The sequence below is a fragment of the Brachyistius frenatus genome, unplaced genomic scaffold (genome assembly GCF_029030835.1).
Source record: "Brachyistius frenatus isolate BFR_SWC_R1_liver_20210118 unplaced genomic scaffold, ASM2903083v1 Contig_202, whole genome shotgun sequence".
NCBI classification, from domain to species: domain Eukaryota; kingdom Metazoa; phylum Chordata; class Actinopteri; family Embiotocidae; genus Brachyistius; species Brachyistius frenatus.
Window position 1 is genome coordinate 414,855 of NW_027210801.1, and position 20,539 is coordinate 435,393.

The 20,539-nt window shown below is 41.3% G+C and overlaps 1 protein-coding gene across 1 annotated transcript in view; it reads right to left on the bottom strand.

The window, feature by feature from the left end:
• Positions 1–13,495: 13,495 nt before the first annotated feature.
• Positions 13,496–20,539, bottom strand: part of enpp6 (ectonucleotide pyrophosphatase/phosphodiesterase 6) — a 35,324-nt gene continuing 28,280 nt past the window's right edge. Inside the window, 4 exon segments of the mRNA XM_069718918.1 lie at positions 13,496–17,236; positions 17,586–17,709; positions 17,937–17,983; positions 17,986–18,073. Coding sequence (XP_069575019.1) covers positions 17,025–17,236; positions 17,586–17,709; positions 17,937–17,983; positions 17,986–18,073 — 471 coding nt within the window. The 3' untranslated portion in view covers positions 13,496–17,024.

Below are 20,539 nucleotides of genomic sequence, written 5' to 3' on the forward strand. Positions count from 1 at the left end.
AACTGCACACTTCCCTGGGTTGGCAGTGAACCCAGCCTGCCTCAGGGACTCCAGCACTGCGCCCACCCGCTGCACATGCTCCGCCCAGGTGGTGCTGTGGATGATGACATCATCCAGGTAGGCGGCCGCACATGCAGCGTGCGGACGCAGCACCCGGTCCATGAGGCATTGGAAAGTGGCTGGGGCACCAAACAACCCAAAGGGAAGCGTGGTGAATTGGTATAATCCAAACAGAGTGGAGAAGGCCATTTTTTCCTAGGACTCTGGCGAGAGAGGAATTTGCTAGTAGCCCTTGGTTAGATCCAGCGTCGTAAAAAAACGCGCAGTGCCCAGTCGGTCCAGGAGTTCGTCGACCTGGGGCATTGGGTACGCATCAAATCATGACACATCATTCACCCTGCGGTAGTCCACACAGAACCGTATAGCTCCATCCTTCTTAACAAGAACAATGGGGCTACACCAGGCACTGTTGGACTCTTCTATTACTCCCATTTCCAGCATAGCAGCCAATTCTCTCTGAACAATTTTTCTCTTGTGTTCAGGTAACCTGTAGGGTCGTGACCGCACCGTCACACCCGGGGGCGTCTCAATGTGACGTACTATGAGGTCTGTGCAACCTGGCAGGAGGAAGAACACACCAGCAAACTGCTTCTGCAACTGGGCTATATCTGTTTTCTGGGTCCCGGAGAGATGTGCATCGAAAGGGAGCGAGGCAGGATTGGTGGACTTTGGAACCTCTGGCCCCAGCTCCTCTCCCTCAGACACCAGAGAAACAGGCTCCGCCTCTCTCCATATTTTTAGGAGGTTGAGGTGGTAGATCTGTGTAGCTTTACCCCTGTCAGATCGCACCATTTCATAGTCCACATCCCCTACTCGCCGTGTGACCACAAAGGGCCCTTGCCACTTGGCGAGGAGTTTTGAGCTGGAAGAAGGAAGCAATACAAGTACCTTTTCTCCCAGTGTGCATTGCCTCAGCTTGGCCCCTCTGTTGTACAGCTGTTGTTGACGCTCCTGGGCCTGGAGCAAATTCTCACGTGACATCTGACCCAGTGTGTGGAGTTTTGCTTGCAGGTCCAGGATGTATTGAATTTCATTTCTGCAGGGGCTCGGACCCTCCTCCCAGTTTTCCTTAAGCAGGTCGAGCACCCCCTGTGGTTTCCTGCCAAACAGCAGTTCAAAGGGAGAAAATCCCATAGAGGCCTGGGGGACCTCCCTCACTGCAAACAACAGAGGATCATGCCATTTATCCCAATTGCGTTCATCGTCGTGTATGAACTTACGAATCATGGATTTTAAAGTTTTATTCAGACGCTCCACAAGACCGTCGGTCTGTGGATGATAAACACTGGTCCGAATAGATTTAACTCCCAGTAATTCGTAAAGTTCCCTCAGTGTCCGTGACATGAACAAGGTGCCCTGGTAAAATGAATTAATGCATTTGTTACTTCTAGGCTAGATTATTGTAATTCCTTGTTGTTAGGATGTCCAAATTACTCATTAAAAACCTTCAAGTTGATCCAAAATGCTGCAGCAAGAGTACTGACGGGATTTAGCAAGAGAGATCATATTTCTCCTGTTTTAGCTTCTCTTCACTGGCTTCCTGTTAAATCAAGAATAGAATTGAAAATTATCTTGATGACTTAAAAAGCCCTACATGACCAGGCTCCATCATATCTTAGAGATCTTATAGAACCATATAATCCTAGCAGAGCACTTCGCTCTCAGTACGCTGGTCTACTTGTGGTTCCCAGAGTTTACAGAAGTAGAATGAGAGGCCGAGCCTTCAGTTTTCAACCTCCTCTCCTGTGGAACCAGCTCCCAGTTTGTGTTCGAGGGGCAGAAACCCTCTCAGATTAGACTTAAAACTTTATTTTTTGATAAAGCATATAGTTAGGGCTGTCTCAGGTAGACCTGAACCAACCCTTAGTTATGCTGTTATAGGCCGATGTTGCTGGGGGACCTCGTTACATGCTGAGCTTCTTTTCTTTCCTCCTACTCTTTAACTGACTCATACCTCACCATCTTTTTCTCTCCCATAGCTTTTGCTTATTATCTGTTGTCTTCCCATTCAGTTCCCTCGCTCGCGTAGTTTCTGTTCTTTCTTTTGCAGATGTCCCGCCATGGAGCTGCATGTCTCTGCCTTGCGCTTGTCGTCCCACCAACAGTTCTTGTCTTGTATCTCTATGCTGTCCTTTTTTCTCTCTGCTCTCCTCTCACCCCAACCGGTTGAGGCAGATGGCCGCCCACCTCTGAGCCTGGTTCTGTCGGAGGTTTCTTCCAATTAAGAGAGAGTTTTTCCTTCCCTCTGTTGGAGGTTTTTCTCCCTTAAAGAGGAGTTTTTCCCCTCCTAGCTTATGTGGGAATTGTTGTATTGTTGGGTTTCTCTGTTTAATTTTGTAAAGTTCCACTGTAAGGACTTTAATGTGTTAAGTGCTATGAAATAACCTGTGTTGTGATTTGGCGCTTTATAAATAAAATTGAATTGAATTGAATTGAATTGAATTGAATTGAATTGAATTGAATTGAATTGAATTGAATTGAATTGAATTGAATTGAATTAGTCTTGTTGATTTTGCTTTGAGCTCAAGAGCAAGATATTCAAAAGATGCAAATTCACCGAGGTCAATGTCATTGCACACAAACTGTGTGCAGAAGATGACTGCGATCCCTCCTCTCTTGTTTTATCTTACTGACTGATAACATTTATAGTTAGGAGAACAAGCCTCTATCAGTGTTGCTTCACCAGTAGTGTTGTTAAACGCTGTTTCAACTCAGAATATACAGTGCAAACTCTTATCAATTGTCAGATCATTAACCAGAAAAGATGTATTGACCAAAGATCTGACATTGAAAAGAGATAATTTCAACTGTAGGGACTCCAAGAGTGGAGAGGAGGCTGGTTCTGGCTGAACATTGACAATTTTGAGATTACTGAAACAGGTACCAGGTGGTCTATGATTGTTATGATGAGTGCGACCATGCCACCAGCTGCTTAACATCACCGGTATGTTGGAAGAGGTGGCATTGAGTAGATCTCAGTTCTGTCATAAGCTTGAGTGGTGATGTTCCCGTTTCTTGCTGTCTAATAAAGTAAAAATCTAATTGAGGTTCTGTGTAGCAATTTTAACCAATTCCTCAATAGGTGACAGAGGTGAAGGGGGGAGGAGGGGAGCTTGCTGGGTTGCTGGTGGTTATCCAAGCACAGATTTTCAGTCTTTGCCATTTTAACATGCTTGGTTATGGTGTCCCCTATCAAAATAGTGCCTAGTTCTTGTGTGACTTTAACATTGTTTCTTCTGGCTCTCGATCTAGCAGTGATTTGGGGCTCTTTTTTCTTGCTTTGATTACCATTATTGCTGGTAATGTAATTACTTACTTGGTTTACACATACTTATTGTTCTCACACATTTCATTCTGAGTCAGTGGCACCTATTGTGCAAGGAGAGTTCCAGTGGTGGAGTGAGGCCGGAGCTGTGTTCTTGATGTGTTTGCTTTTGCAGCAGACAACATCAAACTGAGTCCTGGCTGGAATTGATGTTTTCTGCCTCGCTCCAGTGCAATGCCAGTACGATGTGTCACCTGAAAAGGCAGGTGCAGCAGCCTCAGCTGTTAATCCAAAGTTTCGGACGACATCAGAATAAGTCCTGGGAGTCTGCCCAGCTGGTCCAGTGACATTAGGACATATCCAGGGGAGAGTGTCAGCCAAGTCTGCGGCAGGAGGTTCAAAATTTGTAGCCCCTTGTATAGAAATCTCTGTCTGACCTTAATTTTGTGCATAGGGTCAATGAATCGCTCACTCTCGTGTATTTGATGCATTGTTTAAATTTTTTATCAAGCTGTGCTATCTTGTCATGCATCCGTTTACATTCCATGCAGCTTTCCCATTTCTGCGTTTTGAGGCATTGCTTTTTCTTCAGTGTGAGCTGGCCCGTCGAGTCAAAATGAAGAAAATATTAAAAATCCTGCTGGTAGTAAGCAAAAGTTTCTCTCCTCCTGTGCTTGATAATACCTCTCTCAGTAACAATATTTAGAAAATTTGCAGATTGTAGAAAAAAACCGCAAAGCACAGCTCAAGCAGAAAGCCATTCAGGGAGCTGAAGAAAACACATCTGTACTGCAGCCCAGCTGGCTCATATAATGTTGTATTTTTTTTCTCATGGTCCGCCAACATTTTTTAAATGGGAGACAGGTCTGAACTGCAGGCTGTCTCGTGACTCTTCTACTAGACAGCCATGCAGCTAAAATATGTACAGAATGTGGTTTGGCATTGTTTTGCTGAAATAAGCAAGGCCTTCCCTGAAACAGAAGTTGTCTGGATGGCAGCATATGTTGCTCCAAAACCTGTAAATTTTGTTGAGCATTAATTATGCCTTACCAAATATGCAAGCTGCCCATACCAAATGCACTAATGCATCCATGTACCATCACAGATGCTGTCTTTTTAACTGAGTGCTGATAATAAGCTGAGTGGACCCTCACCTCTTTCTACCGGAGGATTCAGCGTCCATGATTTCCAAAAAGAATATTAAATTTAGATATTTTTAGACCACAGGACAGTTTTCTACTTCAATCTTAAATGAAAGCTGCGGCACTTCTGGATCATCTATATATATGACTTATTCTTTGCATGGTAGAGTTTTAACCTGCATTTGTGGATGCAGCGATGAACTGTGTTCACAGACAATGGTTTTCAGAAGAGTTTCTTAGCCCATGATTTCAACTACAGAATTGTGTCTGTTTTTAATGCAGTGCCACCTGAGGGCCCAAAAATCACAGCCACACAATATTGGTTTTCAGCCTTGTCCCTTGCGTACAGAGATTTCTCTGGATGCTCAGAATCTTTTATTGATTTTATGAAGCGTAGATGATGAAATCTCCAAATGCTTTGCGCTTTTATGTTGAGGAACATTATTCTTAGATTGTTGCACTATTTTTCCATGGAGTCTTTTATAGAGTGGTGAAACTCTCTCCATCTTCACTGTTTACAGACTCTGCCTCACTGGGATACTCTTTTATACTCAATAATGTTACTGATCTTTTGCCAAATAACCTAATTATTTGTGAGATATACCACTAGGTGTTTTTTTTTTTAGCTTTACACAATTTTTCCAATCTTTTGTGGCCCCTGTCCCAACTTTTTTTGGAACGTATTGCTGGCATCAAATTCAAAATGAGCACATTAAAACAATGTAGATTTCTCCGTTTGAACATTTGATATGTTGTTTTTGGTGTTTTATCAATTAAATATGGGTTCATGAGATTTCATTGCGTTCTGTTTTTATTTACATTTTACACAGCGTCCCAACTTTTTTGGAAATGGGGTTGTAGGGCTGGCTCAGGTGACCCTGAATCATCCCTTAGTTATGCTGTCATAGGCCTAACTGCTGACGGACCATATTGGTCACCCATCTCTTTTTAAGGAAGTCTTCCCTTTAATTAATACTTCTATATTAGATCAGATCAACCTATCTATTATAACCGGCTATGTACCGCAGGCTTTTAAAGTGGCTGTAATTAAACCTTTACTTAAAAAGCCGACTCTTGATCCAGCTGTTTTAGGAAACTACAGACCAATTTCCAACCTGATGTTTATTTTTAAAATCCTTGAAAAAGTTGTTGCAAATCAACATTTTGATCATTTACAAAGGAATGATCTGTTTGAAGATTTTCAGTCAGGCTTTAGAGTTCATCATAGCACAGAAACAGCTCTGGTGAAAGTTAATAACGACCTTTTATTAGTCTCAGATAATGGACTTGTCTCTGTACTTGTTCTTCTGGATCTCAGCGCTGCTTTTGATACGATTGATCATACGATCTTATTACAGAGATTAGAAGACGTTACGAGGATTAAAGGAACTGCATTAGATTGGTTCAAATCCTACTTATCAGATAGATTCCAATTTGTCCATGTCAACAATGAATCTTCCAGACAAACAAGAGTTAGTTATGGAGTTCCACAAGGCTCAGTGTTAGGCCCAATACGTTTTACTTTGTACATGCTTTCATTAGGAGATGTCATCAGGAAGCACTGCATAAACTTCCATTGTTATGCAGATGACACTCAGCTATATCTATAAAACCAGATGAAACGAATCAGTTAGTAAAACTTGAAGCCTGTCTAAAAGACATAAAGGCCTGGATGACCAAAAACGTCCTGCTTCTAAATTCAGACAAAATAGAAGTTATTGTATTTGGTCCTAAACACCTCAGAAGCTCTTTCTGTAATCACTTAGTTACTCTAGATGACGTTGTCTTGGCCTCCAGCAAAACTGTGAGGAACCTTGGAGTCATATTTGATGAGGATTTGTCCTTTAGCCACCATATAAAGGAAATATCCAGAACTACCTTCTTTCATCTACGTAATATTTATAAAATCAGGAAAATCCTTCCTCAGCGTGACGCAGAAAAACTCATTCATGCGTTTGTTACTTCTAGGCTAGATTATTGTAATTCCTTGTTGTTAGGATATCCAAATTACTCATTAAAAACCTTGCAGTTGATCCAAAATGCTGCAGCAAGAGTACTGACGGGATTTAGCAAGAGAGATCATATTTCTCCAGTTTTAGCTTCTCTTCACTGGCTTCCTGTGAAATCAAGAATAGAATTTAAAATTATCTTGATGACCTAAAAAGCCCTACATGACCAGGCTCCATCATATCTTAGAGATCTTATAGAACCATATAATCCTAGCAGAGCACTTCTCTCTCAGTACGCTGGTCTACTTGTAGTTCCTAGAGTTTACAGAAGTAGAATGAGAGGCAGAGCCTTCAGTTTTCAGGCTCCTCTCCTGTGGAACCAGCTCCCAGTTTGTGTTCGAGGGGCAGAAACCCTCTCTAGCTTTAAGATTAGACTCAAAACGTTCCTTTTTGATAAAGCTTATAGTTAGGGCTGGCTCAGGTAGACCTGAACCAACCCTTAGTTATGCTGTTATAGGCCGAGGCTGCTGGGGGACCTCGTTACATGCTGAGCTTCTTTTCTTTCCTCCTACTCTTTAACTGATTCATATCTCACCATCCTTTTCTCTCCCATAGCTTGTACTTATTGTCTGTTGTCTCCATTCAGTTCCTTCGCTCGCGTAGTTTCTGTTCTTTCTTTTCCAGATGTCCCGTCATGGAGCTGCATGTCTCTGCCCTGCGCTTGTCGTCTCCACCAACAGTTCTTCTCTTCTATCTCTATGCTGTCCTTTTCTCTCTATGCTCTCCTCTCACCCCAACCGGTCGAGGCAGATGGCCGCCCACCTCTGAGCCTGGTTCTGTCGGAGGTTTCTTCCTGTTAAGAGGGAGTTTTTCCTTCCCTCTGTTGGAGGTTTTTCTCCCTTAAAGAGGAGTTTTTTCCCTCCTAGCTTATGTGGGAATTGTTGAATTGTTGGGTTTCTCTGTATAATATTGTAAAGTATTGTACTGTAAGGACTTTAATGTGTTAAGTGCCATGAAATAACCTATGTTGTGAGTTGGCACTATATAAATAAAGTTGAATTGAAATGAAATGAATTGAATTGAATCTCTCTGTTTTACTCTCTATGCACTTGTATGCCACCATTAGATCTTGTTAATTTCATGCTTTCTCTCTCCCATAGTTTGTGCTTATTTTTTGTTGCTACTTCATACAGTTCCCTTCACTGGCATTGTTTCTCTGCTTTATTTTGCAGATATCACTGAAGCTGCATGTCTCTGGTCTGCAATTAATGACCCCACCAACAGTTAATGTCTTGTATCTCTATGCTCTTCTTTTCTCTCTCTGCTCTCCCCTCACCCCAACCGGTCGAGGCATATGGCTGCCCACCTCTAAGCCTGGTTCGGTTGGAGCTTTCTTTCTCTTAAAACTGAGTTTTTCCTTACGTCTGTCAGTGGTTTTTCTTCCTTCAAAGGGAGTTTTTTTCCTCCTAGCTTATGTGGGAATTATTGAACAGTTGGGGTCCTCTGTATAATGAAAAGTTGTGTTGTAAGGACTGTGTCAAGTGCCATGAAATAACCCGTGTTGTGATTCAGCGCTATATAAATAAAATGGAATTAAATAAAACCCATTGTTTCAGTACACAGCCTCCAGCAGCTGTGGGAGACATAATTGGAAAATCATTTGTAGAGATCTGTAAGCCTCTGTATATACACTGCTCAAAAAAATAAAGGGAACATTTAAACAACACATCCTAGATCTCAATGAATGAAATATTCCAGTTAAAAATCTTTATTCATTACATAGTGGAATGTGTTGAGAACAAAATAACATAAGAATGATCAATGGAAATCAAAATCATTATCCCATGGAGGTCTGGATTCAGAATCATACTCAAAATAAAAGTGGAAAAATCAGATCACAGGCTGATCCAACTTCTGTGGAAATTCCTCAAGACAAGTTAAAATGAGGCTCAGTGGTGTGTGTGGCCTCCACGTGCCTGTATGCACTCCCGACAACGCCTGGGCATGCTCCTGATGAGACCACGGATGTTCTCCTGAGGGATCTCCTCCCAGACCTGGATCAAAGCATCAGTCAACTCCTGGACAGTCTGTGGTGCGACGTGGCCTCCATGGGATTGGCATTTGCCAGAGAACACCTCCACAGGGGAGGCTGTATTTCAGTCGGTAGAGTGGGTTGTACACTAATCGGAAGGTTGGTGGTTTGATCCCCAGCTCCTCCTGTCCACATGCCTAAGTGTCCTTGAGCAAGACACTGAACCCTAAAATTGCTCCCGATGGTGTACCATCGGTGTGTTGTAAGTCGCTTTGGATAAAAGTGTCAGCTAAATGAAATGTAATAATGATTTTGATTTCCATTAATCATTCTTATGTTATTTTGTTCTCAATACATTCCACGATGTAATGAATACAAATTTTCAACTGGAATATTTCATTGAGATCTAGGATGTGTTGTTTAAGTGTTCCCTTTATTTTTTTTGAGCAGTGTATTCCCGTAGCACAGCAGCTGATGAGGAAAGCAAGCCTTTTCAAATATAGTGAATACAACTCATGCAATAAATTTAATGGCAGGCATGTGACTCCAGGGGGGGAAAGTCCAAACCAAAAGGTAAATGGTCAACGCTCAAACTGACATTTATCACTTTTTATTGCAGCTGTAAGATAAAGTCCTCATTGCTTTGTGAGGCACTGAATCCAGTAAAAACAGGCTAATCAAAAGGCCAGACACACATTCACAAGGACATCCACTCCTCAACTAACACTCAACCACCTCTTGTGGGAAATCACAAGGCCAACACACAATCGACTCAAATGTCTTTGTGTGTGTAGGCTTGCAAAAGAAAAGTGTTGAATTGAACTTGTGGCGCAGTAACTCGGCAACGACCTGAAAAGAGCAGGAATTAAACACACACACACACACACACACACACACACACACACACACACACACACACACACACACACACACACACACACACACACACACACACACACACACACACACACACACACACACACAGACTTAAATCAAACCTCTGTATTTACTCCACGGGGACCATCGGGCATTTGATAAAATGCCCCAAGACCTTGATGCACATCTGATTGTTCTAAAAACAGCCCAGGCAGCTTATCTGCTGCGTGGAGATAGTCTACAGTAATTCACTTAGATCCCAGATACTTCAGATAAAGTCCTCTGCTGGGAACACAACAACAAGAAGACAGATATGGCAGGAGGAAACACCAACTCAATACCTCCCACCACCACCACCACCTCTTTCCATCCCCCTTCCCTTATTCTCATCTATCTTTCCATCTAAGTTTCTTTCTGTCAGCTTTCTAAAATCCCTTTCTCCCTAATTTTTATCAAGTCGCTGACTCTTTTCTTTGACATTAATCCTTTTTGTTCTATCCGCAACGCTCTTTCTATTTGCAAAACAACTGAAATGGGTCCAAGACATTTTTATCAATCATCACTCCTGCAAAAACAACGTGAGCTGAAAAACATCCATCTCTCACTTTTACACTGTTTTGTTGATCATCATTTCTCAGCTCTCCGCAAGAAGTTGTAGTTGTCAGCTACAGGATTCTCTTCACCAAAGTTGCACTAAGGCCATCATTAGAAGCATCACATGGTCATCCTTCTATTACAACTCCCTAATCACAACCACGCATGGTATGTCATCACAACACAATAACTGATTCACCTTCCTGTTTCAAATTCCGAGTCCTTCAGAGCACCTGTATAGAGATACATTTTGAAGCAACTCATGCTCACCTTTCCATCTGCTAGCTCTGTCCTAAAGTAAGGCATCTCATAGATATTTGGAATCAGCAGGTCCTATATGAGCAAGAGATTAGCAGCGTCCTCTTAAAGGGGGTTCCTGTATTACACACAGCCTAACCCCCTTTAAATATGATGACATCACAACAAGGTCTAATTGCCAAGGACTGTTGCATTCCTCACATTTTTCTTCTTGTTCTTTAAAATGGCAATAAGATCTTCTATTTGTTCATTCAGAGTCTCTCCTGATTGAAATATGTAGCTACTTATGCCTCTATTATGTATAGCATTTAAATACATATGTCAGAGAAAAAAAAATGTTTTTACCATGATGCCATGCACAGACCCAGACCCAACGTCCGCTTCTTGGAGAATAAATTGGATTACTTACGGCTGCAACTACACACACATCAAGAAGTGAGAGGTAGTTGTGTTTTTGTTTTCACCGAAACCTGGCTCCATAATAACATCTCTGATGTTGTTCCGTAACTGACAGGAAGGCAGAAAACATGGGTAAGATCCGAGGAGGAGACTTGTGTGTATACACCAACAATATATGGTGCAAAATTGTGGTGATTGTGACAACCCACAACTTTCACAACTGGTGGAATTTTTGGTGGTGAAATGCAGGCCAGTCTACCAGCCAAGGGAATTTACTGCTACTTTGGTAGTGGCTGTATATATCCCTCCTCGTGCCAACTCTAAGTAGGTACTATGGGAACTCTATGGTGCCATCAATGAGCTTCAGACTGATCATCCAGACAGTTTTATTGTGGTTGCTGGGGACTTCAACCATACAAACTTAAAAACTGTGCTACCTAAATTCTTCCAGCATGTTCACTTTCCAACCAGAGAGGCCAGCTAATATATTGGATGTAGTATACACAACTATCAAAGGGCCTAAAGAGTATCCCCCTGCCCCTACCTTGGTGGCTCAGACTATATATCTGTCATGCTATTTCCAACATACTGCTCAGTGCTGAAATGCAACAAGGCTGTACAAAAACAGATCAGAGTCTGATCAGAGGGTGCAACTTCAGCACTTCAGGACTGTTTTGAATGCACAGATTGGAGCATGTTCAGGGATGCAGCTACACATGACCTTCACATTAATGTTGAGGAGTACACAGAATCTGTGACCAGATACATGGGAAATGCATTGATGATGTCACAGTCATCAAAATCATTACAACTCGAGCCAATCAGAAGCCGTGGATTACAGCAGAGTTCCAGAAAAGGCTGAAAATCAGAGATGCTGCCTTCAGTTTGAAAGACAAGTCAGCCATCAGGTCAGCAAGAACTGACCTGTCAGGATCCCTGTCTACCCTGTGTTTTTTCTCTCTGTTTCCCTGATCTCCTTCGCCGGTGTGTTCTGTCATTGCCCTGTTTGTTATGGTGTGCCATGTGCTTTGTGTTTTTGGTCTGTGTCCACCTCTACTTCCTCCAGACACCTCCCATGGCCACGCCCTTGATTGGTGCACAGCTGGGACAATCCAGCTGAGTACCACCTGGTACCATATCAACCCTGGTCCTGCAGTCCTGGGTTGTCGGCTCATTACGTCTACTCACCCGTAACCTGCCGTCAACCCTGCCAGCTTTCTGACCTGTTCTGTCGTCTCGCTTTGGATTTACCAAATGCCCTGTCTGCTGTCCTGTCTCGGACCTCGGGATACTACACTATCAATCCAGCCTGCTCCTGCCAGAGTTCCACCTCTGGTTCCTCCACATCTGTCTCACGGCTGTTCCACCAGCCTGCTTCGGACACATCCACTCTAAAATGAAGTCTGTTCTGTACCTGATCTCTATCCTATGTCTGCTATTGGGTCTTATCCTGTCACACCTCCTGACATGACCTCTCCCGAGCCATCAAAGAGGCTACCGATGCACAAAACATTGAAGGCCATTTTTGTGACTCCAGGGACTCAAAGTGCATGTGGCAGGGCATTCAGGCTATAACAGACTATAAAATCACACCACAGTGGAGGACAGTGATGTCTCCCTTCCTGACCGGCTGAATGAATTCTATGCCCAGGTCGAGGTACTGAATCACACGCCAGAGTGGAAAACCACCCCACCTATCGAGGAACAGGCACTCAGGGTCTTCCTCACCTCAGCTGTGCTCAGACTGAGCAGAGTCAACCCACACAAAGCGGTAGGACCTGGTAACATTCCTGGTCATGTGTTAAAGGACTGTGCTGCCCAGCAAGCAGGTGTTTTCACAGACATTTTCAACATGACTCTCTAACATCCTGTTGTTCCCACAGGATTCAAAGCCACTACCATCATCCCGGTGTCAAAGAAATCAACTGTATCCTGTCTCAACTATCAACCAGTGGCATTGACTTCTGTCATCATGAAGTGCTTTGAATGACATGGATCACATTAAAGCAAACCTTCCACCCTCACAAGACCCCTTTCAGTGTGCATATTGTGCGAACCGGTCTCCAGATGACGCCACCTCACTCACCCTACACACCATACTATCCCACCTGGAAAATGGGAACGGTTATGCTAGGATATTACTCATTGATTTTAGCTTGACTTATAATACCATCATTCCACGGCAGCTAATGGAGAAGCTCTCCCTCCTTGGCCAAAACACCACCCTTTGCAACTGGATTTTGGATTTTGTGTCAGAAAGCTCACAGACAGTCTGGATTGGCAGCAAGATATCACGTACCATCACACTGAGCATGGGGGTCTTAGTCCATTGCGCTTCACTCTGCTCACCTATGACTGAATTGCCAAAATACAGCACAAACCAGATCATTAAATTTGATGACGATACTAAAGTAGTGGGACTCATCAGTAAGGAATATGAAACGGCCTACAGAGCAGAGGTGAAACAGCTGGAGGGTTGGTGCAAAAACAGCAACCTATCTATTAATGTTGTCAAGACTGAAAAGGTAATTGTGGACTTCAGGAGGAGAAAGGCTGACCACCCCCACTGTACATCAGCGGCTCCACTGTGGAGAGGGTCAGCAGCACAAAATTCCTTGGTGTTTACATAACTGAGGATCTCGCCTGATCCTTTAATACCACACACCAGGCCAAGGGAGCACAGCACAGGATACACTTCCTCAGGAGGCTGCACTTTGCACACTTAATATTCTGCACCTTGTTGGACTTCATGTATGCTGCTTTACTGAGACCTTTACTATAGGACATACTGATCATGTCTTATATGTATTACTTTTCACTCTGGTCCTGAGAAACGTTTTCTCGTTCCATTGTATGTGTATAAATATGGATATGGTTGGAATGACAGTTAAATTAACCTTGAACATAATACAATTGACTGTTTGTTGTACTGAATGTTTAATAGTCACCTCGAGTTTATTTATATTGAGCATTTACACACAACAATGATTGAACAACATGCTGCAACAACATCAGACGGCCAAAACAGATCAAATAGTGACTCTATGGTTCTTCTAAGTACGTTAAGAAAAAGAGTACCACATTTCTGTGTCAATACCTATTTGTATTAAACAGTGTTAATTCAAGAATACACATCCCTTATTAGATTAATGGAGAACTCCCTCAAAAAGAAGTGCCTTTCCAATTAACATTATAACATTTTTCTATAAATTGTAAATTCCTTGATGTAATTGTGTTTGGCAGAAGTTGTCTTGTTAAAATATGCTTAAACTTTAATAGCAATTCATAGCTATTCCTCATTCGTTAGCCCAAAAGATGATAGGCACAAAGAATCAGGTTTCCAAATCAAAGCTAATTTATTTATAGATCACTTTTCACAAAAACTCTCATTTAGGGCTTTACAGACCTAACAGACAGACATACAAAGATCAATTAAAAACCAGGGTCCATATGCATAAAGATTCCAAGGACTAAAAGTTACTCCTTCTGACAAAAATCAGAGAAAATCCTTAGAATTATGATGTTCCCTAAGAATTTCCCCTTAAAGTTTAGAGCAGATCCTGGTAAAGATAAAAGGTATTCGCAAAGCATCTTAGACCTGAAGAGAGTTCCTAAAGTGAAAAACTGTTCGGAACAGAAAGAATGAATTTTAAGAGGCTTAAGAGATCCACAATTAGGTGACAAAACTGTGGAAGAACAACAAGGTAGGAATAATGTTCTTCAAATGCTGATTGACAGCACGTTAATAAAACCCCACAAATTACATCGTGCAAGGATTATGTTTGTGGTCGGTCTCATCGCGCTCTCATCTCACAGTCAACATAACCGATAATGCTAGAAATGCCAGTGATCACAGCACGAAGATATTTGGCAACACAAATTGTTATAGCGCTTTTGCAGCCAAATAATGGGAAACGGTTCATTTAATCCAATTCTACTGCAGGTCACAGTCTATTCTGTGCCCATTATTTATCAACAAATCACATCTTTTAAAAGAATCTGTCATACCTAGCATCCACACCTCCTCAGTAGATTATGGGTTTCTGTCCCTTCCTGGCTCAGAGTGGCTCTAAGAAGTTTCTTCAATCAAATGAGAGAGAGGATTCTAAGAATGTTTCTGTATACAGCGCCACATCAATATTCGGATCTCACTAATTACCACCATCCACCACAGACACTGTATTCATAAGATTTTAAAAGAGACCAAGTACAAGAAAGAAAAGTGACTGAAAATGTTAGTGTCTCAAAATATCTCCTGTATTTGTGCATTACCAATTATGAGCATAGCAGTAATGCTTTATCCCCCAGGTCTGTTTTATTTTTCTGTATAATTTCCAAACAGTATCTTGGTAAGAACTATGTTAAAAAAAAAAAAAAAAAAAAAAAAAAAGAATGACAACCTGTTGACCCGTTTTATTTATGTTAATAAAATGTTTGCATTACTACAATGAGATTACTATTACCATGGGATATTGCAGAAGAAAATCATGAACTACGCCAAAACTGTGAAAATTGAGAATTAGAATTAGTTGACTTGATAAGATCTATTATACATACCCTGTCTAAGGGTGTACTCAGACTAGGTTATCCATACTATGCCCGAGCACATTTGACCCCCAAATTCCAGTTTTCCATACTGGACTGGGCAACTGAGCCCGACATTTAACTAACATCTTCCATTTGCTCAAGAACATTTGGGTGAATATTGTGTCTGGTTCTTAATTGAACTAATGTAAATGAATGTGAATTGTAATGGAAAGTAAAGCTGCCGATTCCTCCCTTAATGTTAGCTGATTGTGAAAATATGTACAGTATGATTAACAGAAAATTATGAGGTGCCGTTCAAGAAAGCTCACATGCACCACTTTTTCTCACATACACATGAAAAGCTTGGACATGCACACCTTTTGCATGCGCATGCACTACATTCTGTGTGCACACACACCACTTTGGGCGGCCTTTACTTGAATAAAGGATCTACTTCTACCATCACCAATGTGTATTTCAATCAGCAAAGTCCTTACCAAGGACTGAATTACTGCACATTTGGATCAATTCCAAACAGTTACAGACTATGTGGTTCATTATCATATTTTGAAATCCTCAATTCTTTGGGGTAAAAACATGAGATCACTTTGATTTTCTCTTAAACTTTCTCAATTCAGTGCAAGGAATAATGAAACATTCAGAAAAATAAAAGCATAATTGAGCCGTGTTTTGCACACGCTAAATCGATGAATTATACAATCAACATGTTTTTCGTTTTCATCGAGGAAATAGAAGAGCTGTAATGTAGGTCCACCTTCATTTAATGTAGGCATGTTCCCGCTGCCGGCGATACAGTTTTTAGCTGAGATAACCACCTTGGCACGACACCTGTCATTTCTTCTGAAGAGTTTGTATTTCCTCTTCAGTGTTAGAATGTGGCGTCGGACGGGCAGCCGTATTCAGTGTTGTTGCTGTTTCCAAAGATGACAAGGACTGTGTTGACAAAATGCTCTTAATTAAGGTCACTGCTTGATTCAGGGCTTGACGGGACAGGAGCCATCTTCAAAAAGAGGAGGGTACCTAATGTGGCTGGCCTCTCATCCAATAGCGTTGTCAAGCTGTGTTTTCCTTTGACTATTACCTCGCATACACACAAGTTATTACCTCACACGATACTACTCTTACTTGGCACACACTGTTTCTGATCACACACACATACACACTACTTTTTCCTCGCATCCATCCAAGCAACTTTCTTCATCCACATTTCACAATAAAAGCTTGGTATAAAAAGTAATGTTATGCATGAGCTTTTTATGTGTATGTGTAAGAAAAGGTGGTGTGTTTGCATGCAAAATGTAGTGTATGCACATGCAAAAGGTAGTGCCTGCACAAGCTTTTTATGTGTATGTGTGAGAAAAAGTGGTGTATGCGTGAGCTTTCTTGATATATGGCTTAAACAGAACCCCATAGAAAATTGCTGTGTTGCACCAAGCCTATCATTGTTGGATAAATCTACAGTAGAAGGCCTGTAAGAGGACCATGTGTCACTGCACCAAAAATGACCCCAATGAAGCCACAAAATCAGTCCAGCTTTCGATGCGGGAGGTCAACTTTACTGGACTGTGTGAGAGCACTTTTCTTCAACACAAGAAGTTGCATCAGGAGGAATTAGAGTGTTCAGGCCCAGAATGTGAAGCTTAAGGCCGCTGGGGAAAGCAGGACAAACGTGCAAAGGCATGGTATGTGCTCTAGTCTGAGTACGCCTTTAGATTCTGTGTGTATGCAGGGTGATTATTTTTCCCAGTCAATTTCGGAGGTTAGGATGAGGTCCTATCAAACTCTCCAGACTTTTTTGAGTCTTCAAGTTCTTAGTGCTGAAGAATGCTTCAAGCTCATATATTCCAGCAAATTGTTTCTGGCTTCTATGAGACACTAGAAACACTTGACTGTTAAATATTTTAGTCCCATATGGCCAACAGTATTCCTAGCAAACCCACACAGCAGGTCACATGGGTTGCTGGCTGGGATGGCCCACTAGAGGAATACAGCAGGTACTCGACCCGAAACCAGGACCCATTATTGGGCAGAGGGTCCACTCCCAGGGTCCAGCACATCAGGTTATAGACATCCACCGCTCTTATTGGAGCTGCCTGAACATTCTGTTTGAAATCTGTATGAAATAAAGAAAAAACAATTAGATATACATTGAAAATGTATCTATTCATATTACAATTTTTAGCTTCAACATAAACTACTGATCGAGCAGCAACACATTATATTGCTCTTGCCTCAAAAACATCAAGGATTGAGTCAGAATTAGACTCTGGGTCACACTAGGAGCCCACCGTATAGCGTCTATCCACTGGCATAGCACAACTTGCTTTAGACACACAGTGGCTAACAGGAGAAGAGTGTAGGTGCCGAAGGAGAGATAAACACTGTCTAGAGGGGCATTGCTTGTTTGATAGAACGTGTAAAAAAATACTTAGAATGTTAAATTAAAATATGATGTCTGTTACCGGGTCCTGTTGCCAAGAAAAAACCTCTCATGTCAAGGAACTCATTGTCATAACCATGCCAGCCATTCTGCCAGGCTGACGACTCTCCAGAGTCATTTTTCCAATAGGGGAGTCTTGTCTTGTTCTGGAGAGAACGTACACACATTTACAGTTATTATCAACTCAGCTGAGTGAAGACTATTTGTTGGTGACGACCATGTAACTGGGCACCAAAATTATACTAAATGAACATTCCATAATACAAAAAGTTCAATTACAAATGACTGCTACAATAAAATGAAACTGCCAAGTCTAAATGATCATGTCAAAAGATGTTATGAGCTTGCTGTTAAGGTATAACATATCTGTTACCTCAGAGATGAACCAGCCTGGCTCAGCCACGAGTGTCAGGGGGGAACAAACTTCCCTCTTTTGTAATGGAACCGTTCAGGGATCTCATGTCTGGTATAGACACGCATGTTAGGGACCTGGGACAATGCTGCATACACCTGGCATAATACACACACAAAGTGTTAATTGAATAATTTTCATAATAAACCTGATCAATACAACACCTTTCTATTCCAAAGTAGCTTTACAAGTAACTTCTGCTGACTGGTCAGCGGAACAGAGAAATAAGTGACTTTTGCATGTCATACACTCTTTAAGTTTCCCCCGCACAGTGTCAAAGAAATCACTGATACATCACAGTAAAGGAAATCAAACAGTACTTTTATAATTTAAAAAAAAAAAAACACAACTTTGCTTTGCACTCTATTTACAGTTACAGTGCCTGAAGATAATGGATATTAATTGTCTGCGTGTTCATTTTGTGTTTTATCTTTGGAGCTAATCCCAAATCAAAGCCCCTATAATGCTCTTCTGATATTTTTCAATATAGACTGAAGAAAGACAAAAAAGAAGCCAACAGTAGAGCAAGTATCTCTTCACAGTATTGTAGCTGCTGTTATTGGACATGTTAATGAATTTGACAACTTGAGAAAGAAACAAAACAAAACAAAAAACAAGAGTGCAGTTTGAGCATTTGTATTAAGTTAGGTGCAGAGAAAAGGCTGCAAATAAGCACATTTTTGAAGCAGAAATGTAGAATTCAGACTTACAACCTTAGTTGACTTGGTACAGTGAAATACTTTATCCCCAAGATTTACAGAGTTGAAACATGGGAAGAGTAAGTTAAAGAAAGCATGGCAACAAACTTAGGACCTCAAAAGACAAAATATAAACAGCGGACAGCTTTTTTACGCAGACAGCAAAGTGTAGGATCTCTGAGGATTTTAAAAAGTCAAATGAGAGACGAAAAATTACTTCCTTTGTATCAATTACCAAGAAATGCCTGCCAAAGCTCTCAGAGTGTCTGATTTTCTGAAGCAGTGATGTTGTCAGCCCCTCTACAAGAATAAGGCAATATTGGGACCCCAACAGGTGGCTTTGAAGCATTTGTAATGGTTTCAATGTAATGTGTAATATCATTCTCTGACAGCAAAATATGGACATAAATATAGTGCTGCAGGGATATTTCTGGAATAATTTATATTAAATTATTATTAAAATAGTGGCTAAGCTGCATTTGGCTTTAAGCAAACAAGGATGAGGCTTTGCCCTGTGAACATTTGATACCATATGATGCAGAGATATGATACAGGATGTAGTTCAAGAGTGGTGGAAGTGAAGTGAATGGTAATTTCTGGAAGGAAATTAGATTTGAAAGATAAATAATTTATTGAGTTAAAATGCCAGAACCTCATTCTATTCATCATTAATAGAGGAAAAACAAGAACAACCCCATGTTCCTTTGGTATTAAGGTGTCAGTAGTAATGACTTCAATAGCTCTTTACGAAGAAAATTTTAACTATTAGGGAGAAAATTTAGCACATCCTTCCCACAGCTGTCACATCTATATTCAAATACAGTGGCTTTAGAAACATCTGCGAGACCTTTTATTTATGATTCGACGACTGGGCTCCCATAGATTTCTGAGCTAACTTTAATAATTACTTCTTATAAACCATTAACACATCTTTTAGACCCAACTGGACTGTTTGAATATGCTTTACCCTTAATAAACATTCCATATTAGATTTGATCAGTCTATCTTTATTAACAGGCTACATATCGACATTCGGCTGTAATTAAACTACCATTATAAAATCCTACTTTTGATCGAGGTGTTTCAGCCAACTATAGTCTCTTGGACTGCCTTCTTTCACCTGTGCAATATTGTCAAAATTCGTAACATCCCATCTCAGAGCAATGCTGAAAAACTAGTTGGGATCACAGCCACGTGAGGGAAACCCCTTCAGCCCAGCATGAATCCCAGATGCGGCCATTACATCACGCTTCAGATTAAAACACTGTTGATATCCGCTTTTCTCCTCTTGCCCATGCGCACTATATCTTGAAGAGTGGTCTTTCTCTTCCAGCTCAGCACAGATGCAGATCGAGAGGTGTGACCACTAAACTTTTGTTTTGCTTAACGCCTTCCTCTTTTTCCTTTGTCTTGCTAACCCACATGCCTACGCATCTACATTTACAAACACCATTATATTTACTAACAGTTAGTGGATTCTACTATTCCTGTCTTTCCTTGTGTGTTTTTCCCTGTTTTCCCCCAATCGCTTTTCCCCTCATGTGTCCATGTCATTACCACTTTTTTTTTGGTTTGTCATGTTCTTTGTGTTGTGGTCTGTGTGTGGAGGGAGTGGATTCTTCCACTAACCACCCGTATATCAGCCCGGTCCTGCACTCCACCTTCCTCAGTCCGTCTCATCAGCTTGCCTGATACCAAGCTGCAGCTCTCCATTGTAAATTGGCTTCCTGCTGCTTTGCTTCTAGTGACTGTGGTAGATTATGCTTAAATTGTGGTAGATTATGCTTATGCTATGCCCATTTATATATATATATATATATATATATATACACACACATACATATATGTGTTTGATCCAGTCTTTAA